Below are 10875 nucleotides of genomic sequence, written 5' to 3' on the forward strand. Positions count from 1 at the left end.
TTTGGCCACTGGAGGCCTCTGTGATGTCTCTAAAGTACATCCAGGTTGGGAGACCCCCCTTAAGGATCCACTCAGCTCTTGGATTCAGGGATTCAGAGCATGCTGGGCTGAGGGACCTGGGAAATGAATGAACTGGGCAAGCTCACTAGTGGAGGCTCCTGCGGACAGAAGTCACTGGTATGGAAGCCAGGAGAGGCTGGGGACAGCCTGACCCCTCTTTTTGCCTTTCCCTGGCAGGTGTGCTAGGCTTGACCTGGTTCATCAACAAGTTCCGCATCGTGAAGCTGACCCCCAAGGACCAGTTCATCATCGCATATGGGGGCCTACGAGGTGCCATCGCCTTCTCCCTGGGCTACCTCCTGGACAAGAAGCACTTCCCAATGTGTGAGCTGTTCCTCACTGCCATCATCACCGTCATCTTCTTCACCGTCTTTGTACAGGTGCTGGACAGGGCAGAGCAGCCCTGTGTGGGGACCCTGACTGCCAGTGGATAGAGGAAGTGCGTGACCTAAGAGGGAGTTCTAGTCCCAACTCCACCAATAACTTGCTGTGCAGCCTTGGGCAAGCCACGCCCCCTTTCTGGGCTTTAGTTTCCTCAATTGTAAAGGGTGAATTGTGATAATGAGTCATTGCAAAGTGACCAAGCAGAATGTAAAGTGAACAGGATGCTGCCTAGCTTAGTTAGGAACCCAGAAAGCATTAAGAGAAGCGAGTACAGTCAGCAGGCCCACGATGCTCATTGTAGGACATCAGGGAAGTGATTTAATAGCTTACGATCTCAGTTTCTGCATCGGTAAAATGGGAACAATAGCACAACGAGGGGCACCGGAAAGGTCACTGAGCTGGGCAGCGGGAGGTGTGGAGTCAGTCCAAGCTCTGCTGCTGCCTGTGTGACCCTGGGAAAGACGCTTCTCCTGTCCCTGGCTCTCAGTTCCCCATCTGTGAAGTGAGGGGACTGGACTAGATGATCCTGAAGAATCCTTCCAGTGTAGTGGTCAGCGATTTCTGTGCATTTAAATGACCCAGGCTTAGCTGAGAGCCCACCCCCAACCTCCTGAGTCTCCAAGGAAGCCCAGCCTGGGATGGTGTAAATTACTCCACCTTACCTGACCTGTGACCTTGGGCATGTGAGAAACACTCTGTCTGAGCCTCCGTTTCTCTGCCATCCCCTCCGTCTTTCCTGGGCTCTAATCCTGGCAGAGCCCTAGGTGGGAAACATCATTGCCTTCTCAGGAGAAAAATATGTAGAGGACACCTCTTGGGAGGGTACTTATTTTCTGTCCTTTAGGAGAGGGGAGTGCCTCTTTTGTCCTCTTGCCCTACTTCTATCTTCAAAAATATTTTATCACCTTGACTTTGCAGTGTTATATGTAATGGTTTGTCAAGCCCATTTTCAGTGAAGGCAGCGTTGAGGTAGGGACCTCCCTGCCTGGGTTTGATTATAGCTCTACTAATTCTGTGAGACCTTAGAAAGTTACCTCTCTGAGTCTCAGTTTCCTCATCTGTAAAATGGGGACAATGAAAGGACCTACCTCTTAGGGCCGTTCTGGGTATTGAAAAGCTAATACTTGTAAAACACAACTGGCTCTGGCACATGGCACATGGCAAGTATGCGGCTAAATTAACTGCTGCTGCTGTTACTAGGTCTCCGTGGTCTCAGTCCTGCGAGGGAGACAGAGCAGAGGTGGTTCTCTCTGTTAGCCGTCCTGACTTCCCTGGGGTTGCAGAACACATCTGTAGTGGAGCCCACACTTGAATCCAGGCCCTCTGACCCCTGGCCCTGGGCTAGATGCTCAGAATGAGAGTCATTCGACTGGGTGGGCTGTTACACCTCTAGCTGTGTCTTCAGGAAGAAGCAGGCCTTAAGGATCGGCCTTTACATAAGTGCTGGCGCGGAGATTAGAAGATGGGGGACCTCAGAGGAGAAGGCATCCCTGCCTCAGGGGCCCTGGGGGGAGGGAGGAAGGCTCTGTGGCCTCCCTGCCAGTGTAGCAGAACTGGAGTGCCTGACACCCAACTGCCCCCCAGGGTATGACCATTCGCCCCCTGGTAGACCTGTTGGCTGTGAAGAAAAAGCAAGAAACGAAGCGCTCCATCAATGAGGAGATCCACACGCAGGTACTGGAAGCTGGGCCTGGGCCCTCGGTTGTGGGAGAAGGCCCAGGGAGCTGGGGAGCAGCTAGGCCTTGTGTCCATGCCCTCAGCCAGCCCTTCTTCCCTTATCCAAATGCCGAAGTGGTTTTTCAGCCTCCTGAGGTCACCAGGTCACAGCATAGGGAGCTGTGGTATGAGCAGCCTGGAGCCTGAGGAGGGGCGTCATGCCATCTCTGTCTCTAGTAGGAACCCATCCCAGGCATTGGGCACAGGTGGGTTCAGAGAGGGAGGCTCAGCGGGGCTCCAGTGGCAGAGGGCTTGATGTGGTGCCGCTGGAGTTCAGGATGAGTGAGGTGTAGGCGCCACCTCCTGGCTGTCCCTGGAACTACAGGGCTGGGCTGGCAGAGCTGCCGTAGGGTGGAAGGTGGGGGAGCCTATTCAGAAGTCTTGGTAGGGAAGGAGCCCAGTAGTAAGGCTTGACCTGGCCCTGGGCCCGTTTCAGTTCCTGGACCACCTTCTGACAGGCATCGAGGACATCTGTGGCCACTACGGCCACCACCACTGGAAGGACAAGTAGGTGGCAGGCCTGGTGGGCAGGTGGGCAGGGAGGGTCGTAAGGGTCTCCCAGGGCCTGGGTGTCTCCCCACCCCAAGGAGCTGGTTATAACCATCTCATCCCTCCTCCCATCAGGCTGAACCGGTTTAATAAGAAGTACGTGAAGAAGTGTCTGATAGCTGGCGAGCGCTCCAAGGAGCCCCAGCTCATCGCCTTCTACCACAAGATGGAGATGAAGCAGGCTATTGAGCTGGTGGAAAGTGGGGGCATGGGCAAGATCCCCTCCGCCGTCTCCACCGTCTCCATGCAGTGAGTGCTAATGGCCAACCCTGCAGCTTCTGCACCCACACACTGACCCCTTGACACCATCCAGGAGCAGGCCACCTTTGGGGGACACTGAGACAGGCCCCTCTGTTGTCCTGTCAGGGCGAGTGAGAGAGCTGCAGGGCCACACTGAGGACCTGAGGCTTTGCTCACCCACCTGGGCCATCCCGGGGTGACCTCCTTCTGGCCCAGCCCTGCAGGCTCCAGAATCACAGGAATTTTCTTGGGGACCTAACCTGTGCCCTGTTATCCCAGGAATATCCACCCCAAGTCCCTGCCTGCTGAGCGCATCCTGCCAGCACTGTCCAAGGACAAGGAGGAGGAGATCCGCAAAATCCTGAGGAACAACTTGCAGAAGACCAGGCAGCGGGTGGGTCTTCCCTCCCACCCAGCTCCTTCTCCAGCAGAGGAGCCCCTCTTCCTCGTCTCTGCTCCAGCCCTGCTGCCCATGTGCCCAGGGCCACCTCGACCTCTCTAGGCCCAGGTTCTGGGGCCTGCCCCACCTGACAGCTGTTCCCCTCACAGCTGCGGTCCTACAACAGACACACGCTGGTGGCAGACCCCTACGAGGAGGCCTGGAACCAGATGCTGCTCCGGAGACAGAAGGCCCGGCAACTAGAGCAGAAGGTGCGTCTGGGACGGGAACTCGCTCCTGCCTTTCTCTGGGAATGTGGGTCCTTCCTCTTCGTGCACCCCCACCACCAAGCCCTTTTGAAGATAGAGCCACTCTGACCTGGTTTTTTGGCTTCTTCCTCTTGTTTCAAAGGCGAAGCTCCAGGGCAGGTTCCAGAAAGCTGCTACCTCCTCACCCCCTCCCACCTCAGAGCAGTGAAGAGGTCAGGGCCCCTCATTGTATCCTCAGGCTTCTGAGCTAGAAGAGTCTATCCGTGTGCCCTCTCCAACCTCCCATTTTCTAGTGATTTCTCACTAAGGTCCCGGGGGAAAGGGACCTGCCCAGGGTCACAAAACAAGGCACACACGCATTCATCCGTTTGGTCAGGAAACATTTGTTGAGCGTTTCCTAAGTGCCAAGCAGCAGCGTAGCCTGTGAATCCGGCGGTGACTCAGCCCAGTGCCTCTCTTGCAGAGCTTCTAATGCAGTGGCCCATGCAGGGCAGGAAGTGCAAGGGGCGCTGGACACCTTGAACGGGAAGGAAGTCAGGCTAAGCTTAGGAACAAGAGCCAGGGAGAAGAGGGTGTGGGCAGAGCAGTGGTCCAGGCAGAAGGAAGATCTTGTGCCTAAGTTCTCAGTCACAGAATGTGGCCCATTCTAGAAATAGCCACTGGCAGGGTTCAGCTTTCAAGGAACCCTGTTAATGGTGTAAGAGTTTGGGCTTTATTCCAGGGACATAGAGAACCATGAAGGGTTCTAAGCAAAGGAGTGACATGGGAAGGGGTGGGGGTGGCCCAGATTAGAGCAGTGATGGGGGAGATGAAGATGAGTGGGTAGATTCAGGGCATCTCAGAGGGGGACCTAGTGAGACTTGGTCACCCGTTTGAGGTGGGGCTGAGGGAAGAGGAAAAGGAGTCAGGGGTCTTATCTAGCCTTCTGGGTAGTTGGGACTGCTGGCTGTGATAGGGGATGCCGAGGAGGGAGCAAAGTTTTGAGGGAAGATAAGGAGATGAGCTCAGTTCCGACATGTTGCACTGTGATGCCTGCGGGTCATCCAGGGCCCAGCTGTCTGCTCCTGAGCTTTCTTTATGGGTCTGGACCTCAGGGGCAGGTGTGGACTGGAGCTGGAAGCTGGGGCAGTGTCACCATGGGGAGGCAGCCCAGGAGAACACATGGCTTGATGAGAACCCAGGACAAGCCCCCAGGATCCCCTGAAGTGCCAGCACGGCACCAGCGCAGGCACAGGCAGATGAAGAGCCTGATGAGGAACTGACAGAGAGGGAGAGAGCGCTCTGAACAGGCCAAAGAAGCGTATAGCCACCAGCTTCCGGTGCCATCCGGAGAGGCTGCCTGCACTCACCCCTGTCTGCTCTTTCTCTGTCAGATCAACAACTACCTGACGGTGCCTGCCCACAAGCTGGACTCGCCCACCATGTCACGGGCCCGCATCGGCTCAGGTAAGGCAGGGCGCAGGGTGCCTGGAGAGGGGCCTCGAGACTTGGCCCTCAGTGCCACCGTCTCCTGATGAGGCTCCCACAGGAACAGGCCTCAGAGTCAGCAGGGAGTACAGGTTTCTCCCTCACCTCCTCCCAAGCCGTGAGCTCCTCCTGCATCAGGTGGAGTTGGGAGTTCACCAAAGGGGGCAGAGGAATGGCCCTGCTGTCCTCAGGGACAGAGGTGCTCCACCTGGGGCTCACGGTGAGGCCTGAAGGGAGCTGAGTGCCTGGCAGGGAGGCAGGAGGGGTCTGTACCATTGGGATCTCCAAGATTTAGGGGAAACAAGGGCAGGCCTTTCCTAGGTCTGCCCCGGGAGCAGACAGCAACTCAGGAAGGACCTCAGGCCTAATTCTTGGTCTGAGGAGGGGCACCTATGAGAGCCCCAGGTCTGAGGAGAGGAACACAGTCCTCCCTTTGAGCCCCAGGCTAAGGGGAAGAGAAGCTCTCTGATGAGGGCTCATAAAGGTCCACGTAGACTGATTCAGGATTGCTGTGCTCACAGGAAGCTTCCATGGGAGTCGCTGGCATGGGCTGAGGTAGATGCATGCTGGGCAGGGCTCAGGGGTAGAAGCCAGCTTGTGCCTTGCTCTTGGTCCCCAGACCCGCTGGCCTATGAGCCAAAGGCCGACTTGCCTGTTATCACCATCGACCCAGCCTCCCCGCAGTCGCCTGAGTCCGTGGACCTGGTGAATGAGGAGCTGAAGGGCAAGGTCTTGGGGCTGAGCCGGGATCCAAGGTTGGCTGAGGAGGACGAGGATGATGACGATGGGGGCATTGTGATGCGGACCAAAGAGCCTTCGTCCCCAGGCACCGATGATGTCTTCACACCTGGGCCAAGTGACAGCCCCAGCTCCCAGAGGATACAGCGGTGCCTCAGTGACCCAGGCCCCCACCCTGAGCCTGGGGAAGGAGAGCCTTTCATCCCCAAGGGGCAGTAGCCCTGCGGCCAGCGGGCAGTGCCCATCCTACCACAGACTCTCCCACCAGAGTAGGGGCTGCTGGGGGAATGGAGGGCTCCCTCGTCCTGCCTGACCTGGATTGGCCCTGCCCCTCTCCCCTCCGCATGGCAGCTGGGCCCACAGCCCCCATTGCAGCACGGCTTCCCCCTGCCTCCTGGGAAGCGCCCTCCCTCCCACCAGAACTGCCTTCCCAGTCCTCTAGGCAGAACTGCTGGGCCGTGAGGCAGCCCCTGCCCCTTCCCGATCCAGGCTCTCTCCCATACCCCGACTAGGGCCTCTGAGTTTCCCAGACCTCAGAGGTCCCCCTCCCACTCCATCACTCTCCTCATTCAAACCAATCTTAGTTTCTAACCAAAGAGCCTCTGGCTCAGCCTTGGTCCCACCTGGGAAGGGAAGGAGCCAAGGCCTCCCTTGGCCTAGGCCAGGCCCTCCATTAACAGGGGAAAGACTAGGGGACCAGGCATCTGACTGGAGGAGGGATTGGTGACCCATGGTAGTCCTCTCCTCCTGCCAGCTCTGTCACCCTGGCCAGCCCCCCTGACCTGTCCTTACTCAGAGCTGCAGGCTGAGGGCATCTCTGAGCTTCTCTGTCTGGAGCTGGGGCGCTTTGGACAGTGACGTGACTCAGCTTTCCAGACTGTGCTCCAAGGGACCAGCAGGCTCTTCAGGGGTGCTGTCAGGGGAGGACTGTCAGGGGCTTCAGAAAGTGCTGCCTTTTTATCTGTTCTGTTTGTTCACACTTCCATGTATGATTCTATTTGCACAGAGGGCATTCCTGTTTTTAAAACATTTTAAAAACCCCTGGCTGACAGAGCTCCGGCCCTGCCCTCCTACTCCAGAGAGTTACCCCTCTTCATTTGTGCCTGTGTGCCCAACACTCTCCCCTAAATCGGTCCTCTGCCTTTTGGGCTCTTAACTGTGGCCCCAAGGCTCTGATTTCAGAAGTGACCCCCAACCCAGTCATAATTCTCTCTAACTCTCAGACGCTGGGCCTCTTGGCGCCTTCTTTGCTCTTGGGCCTGACCCTCAGTCCCTGCTCGTCTATCCCTTCCCTCGTCCCCCTGTTGGCCCCTGGAATCTCCCTCTTCTGTACACTGCACCCAGCTTGCTGTGGGGCCCAGTCCTCGGGGGAGAAGGCCTCCTCTGAGCATCCTCCGCCCAGCTGGGGCTGGTGGATGGCCAGGGTCCTGGGCCCCCAAAGGCCTTTGCTCACAGGCACACACTCCCACCCCGCTGCCACCATGGCCAGGCCCAGGCCTATTGGTGGGCACTCCCTTCCCCAGGATTGTGCAATAGTCAGAGTGTCCCTCTTCCCAGTGGACTGGGCAGTGGGTGCTCATCTGTCTCCCCTCCTCTCCATGCAAGTGCTGTTTTGGGCAGGAGTCACCATGCGAGGATGATGTTGACAACCATGTTCAAAGCCACCACAGCTGCTGCCGCTCTGCCGCCTGTACAGAAACCGAATCTTTTTCATATTCTAATAAATCGGTATGAGTTTTTGATAGAGTTGAGGGCTGCTTCCTGGGGACCAGGGACTTTGGGGAGGAGGGTGGCCTGGGGGCCTGAAGGACTTAGCTCAATGGCTGGCACAGAGAAATGCCTAATCCATGTCAGCTGCTGGTGTGGTGATTACTGTGTGTCAGGCACCGGAGATACAGTGGTGAGTGAAGCAAGATGCTCCCTGCCCTCAGGCGCCTTCAGTGGGGAGAGCGGCATTAATCAAACATTCATAGAGACCAGGAAAAACCCAGGGTGTTTGTGAATGACAGTGAATGAAAGGTGGGGGGGGGGGATGGGTGGTGAAGAGGATCTTCCTGAGTGATACCCTAGGAGAGGACTAGAGAATGAGCTGAGGTTAACCAGGTGAGGAAGGTTTCGGAGTTCCCGAATATTCCAATTGGGAGCTGCACGTGTGAGGAAAGGCTGGCATGGCTGGGTTAGGGAATGACAGGAGGGGAAGAAAAGATGGGACCTTGCAGTCCACGGTTAAGATTTTGTTTTATACTAAGGGCCATGGAAAGGTTCTCACCTGTTAAGTGGGGACAATAAACTCTGGATGAAATGTGCTCAGGTGGGTAATGGGCTGGTACAGTGCGCGTGCCCAGCTGATGTTGGATCCCTGAGGTGCATTTCCAGGAGCTTCCCACCAGAGGGCAGTGGGGCCTTGGCACACACCCCAGGCACCCTTGGAACCTGGATTGTCCAGGAAAGCATCTCCTTTGCCCAGACCGGTACCTGTGAACAGAGCTGGCTTGACTCAGAAAATCTGAAGTGGTGAGTGCCAAAAGGACGGTAGGGAGGGACCACACCATCCATTCCTGTATCAATCGGTGTCCCAACAAGAAACGGATGGTACTCAAAGGGATACTGAAGAGCCTTCAGGATTCTTTACACAGGTGTGGGCAGGGTTAAGGGAGCCTAGGAGGGATGGGACCCGGGGGGCTCACACTCCAGGAAGCCATTACAGCCCCGAGACGTGAAGAGCAAGAGGAGGGAGCGGTTACTGTGGGAGGGGGGCTGCCTGCTGGAACTGCAGCCACGGGGAGCAGAACACAGCTCCTGCCAGGCAGGGAGCCAGGGATAAGTATTCTGACTTTGATCCTGCTGGTGCCTCCCCTTGGCCAAACCCATCTGAAAGTCAAAAGGGAAGGTCCCTGAGTGACTTCACTGAGTTCAGTCCACACAAGTCAGCCTTCCAGGAAATGGAGTGAGGGGAGACAGGATATCGGAGCAGAGCCATTCCTTTTGCCCCCCACCATCTACTTTTGTCCTTCAGATGAAAAACTCATGTCCCTCTTGCTTAATAGTTACAGAATTTCTGTTCGGGGTGATGAAAAAGTTTTGGAAATAGATCATAGTGATGGTTGCACAACCTCGTGAAAGTACTAAATGCCACTGATCTTTCACTTTAAAATGGTTCATTTCATGTTATGTGAATTTCACCTCAATTCTTTAAAAATGAAAGGGAAAAAAAAACGCTCATCCCCAATGGGAAACACAGTCTCATCAACCGCAACATCCTTGTCGTCTCCACCACATCCTTGTCATCCTTCAGTCATACTCACCTGGATCCCATCTTAAAATGTTAGCACCAGGGCTCTTTCAATAAGACAGCGGGGGAGGAATAACAACAAAAACCTGCTACAGCCCCGCCTTCTGTGGCGGGTCACAAGGCCTAAATTAGCAATCACGGCATCCTCCTCCCCCTCCCTTCCATATTCCTCTTACCACCTGCCAACACTTTGGTCGCCTGTCTGGTACAGCTGACTCCCTTTCTGCCTTTTGGTTAAGCAACACCCAGAGCTCAAAATGACCAGAGGGAAGGCTCAACTTCCAATTTAAAGGAACCACATCTGTGTTTTCCCTGGAAGAAGTATTCCTCCTTTGGGCAGTAAAGACTCCAGACCCACTGAACACAAAGTTGAGGGGATGGAAAGCAAAAAAGCCTCCAGTAGGGTTTTTTTGAATAATAGAGGAGCCACTCCCATCTCTACCTCTTGGTCCCTGGGCCTCTGTGTTCCGGCTGACAGAGGTGGAGCCATATATTGGCCACTGATTGAAAGCACGTACTGCATCCAGTAGCCGTCAATAACCTAACCCTGCAGGGTGGTGCCTCCCAGCTGGGAGCTATTCTATTCAGACAACTGCTTCTGAGTGACAGGGCACATTGTAAGTCCAGTGCATTCCATGGGTGAGACCATTGCTGTATGCTCTTTACCGTAAAATGAAGATAGGCAATGTGCAGGATAGCATAGTGATAAAAAAGACATTCTAAAAAGTTCAGAAATGATGGTGCTGGCAGGGAAGGCAAGTCCATATCAGGAATACATATTTATTACCATGAAGTAATGAACTACTGTTTCCTTCATGAAAAAAGGAGTCAGTGTAGTCACCCTGCCAATAAATAAGTAGCTAGCTGGTTCTGCCTAGAGCAGTCATTCTCAAATTTTTGGTCTCAGGAGTCCTTTACACTCTTAAAAATTATTGAACAATTACACTCTTAAAAATTACAAAGAGTTTTTGTTGATGTGGGTTATATCTCTCTGTTTTGCTGGATTAGAAATTAAAGCTTTAAGATATTTAAAACTAATAAATCCATAACATGTTAATATAATATTTTTAATGAAAAATCACTTTTTCAAAACAAAAATTGTGAGAAGAATGGCATTATTTGCCATTTTTGCAAATCTCTTTAGAGTCTGGCTTAATAGAAGACAGCTTGGTTCTCTAGTCTGCTCAGCATTCAGTCCGTTGTACACGTGGCATGTAGCCTCTGGAAAATTGCACTTCCACTATACACTCATGAAAGAATGACAGTGAAAAAGGCAAAGAATGTCTTAGTGTGAAAATAGATTGGACCTCATAGAACCCCTGAAAGAATCTTGGAGACCCCCAGGGGTTCCTCGTCCGCCCTTTAAGAACTATTGCCCCAAGGAATAGTAACATATAGGAAACTCAGCTTGGTCTTTTCTGCTGGCAGCTTGGGCCCTCAGCAGTGCCAGATGCTGGATCAGATTGGTGAGGGAAATGTATTGAGACTATGTGTATTAGTTTTCCGTGGCTGCTGTAATAAATTACCACAAACTTAGTGGCTTAGAACCACTCAAATTTATTCTCTTACGGTTCTGGCATCAGAAGCCTGGAATGAGTCTCGTTGGGTTAAAATCAAGATGTCAGCAAGGCTGCATTCCTTTTTGGAGTCTCTAAAGGAGAATCTGTTTTTCTTGCCTTTTCCAGCTTCTAGGGGCTGCCTGTATTCCTTGGCTTGTGCCCTCCTCCTATTTTCAACATCGGTCATGGCCGATCAACTCTTTCTCATATCACATCACTCTG

General features: G+C 54.0%; 1 protein-coding gene across 1 annotated transcript in view; it reads left to right on the plus strand.

Annotated features, from left to right (window-relative positions):
• Nucleotides 1-7548, plus strand: part of SLC9A1 (solute carrier family 9 member A1) — a 49005-nt gene extending 41457 nt beyond the window's left edge. Inside the window, exons 5-12 of the mRNA XM_044770129.2 lie at nucleotides 238-440; nucleotides 2029-2118; nucleotides 2597-2667; nucleotides 2785-2958; nucleotides 3229-3343; nucleotides 3499-3600; nucleotides 4971-5043; nucleotides 5684-7548. Coding sequence (XP_044626064.1) covers nucleotides 238-440; nucleotides 2029-2118; nucleotides 2597-2667; nucleotides 2785-2958; nucleotides 3229-3343; nucleotides 3499-3600; nucleotides 4971-5043; nucleotides 5684-6021 — 1166 coding nt within the window. The 3' untranslated portion in view covers nucleotides 6022-7548. The remainder of the gene's footprint in view (nucleotides 1-237; nucleotides 441-2028; nucleotides 2119-2596; nucleotides 2668-2784; nucleotides 2959-3228; nucleotides 3344-3498; nucleotides 3601-4970; nucleotides 5044-5683) is intronic.
• The last annotated feature ends 3327 nt before the right edge of the window (nucleotides 7549-10875 follow it).

This window comes from Equus asinus, chromosome 5, assembly GCF_041296235.1.
Source record: "Equus asinus isolate D_3611 breed Donkey chromosome 5, EquAss-T2T_v2, whole genome shotgun sequence".
Taxonomy (NCBI): Eukaryota; Metazoa; Chordata; class Mammalia; order Perissodactyla; family Equidae; genus Equus; species Equus asinus.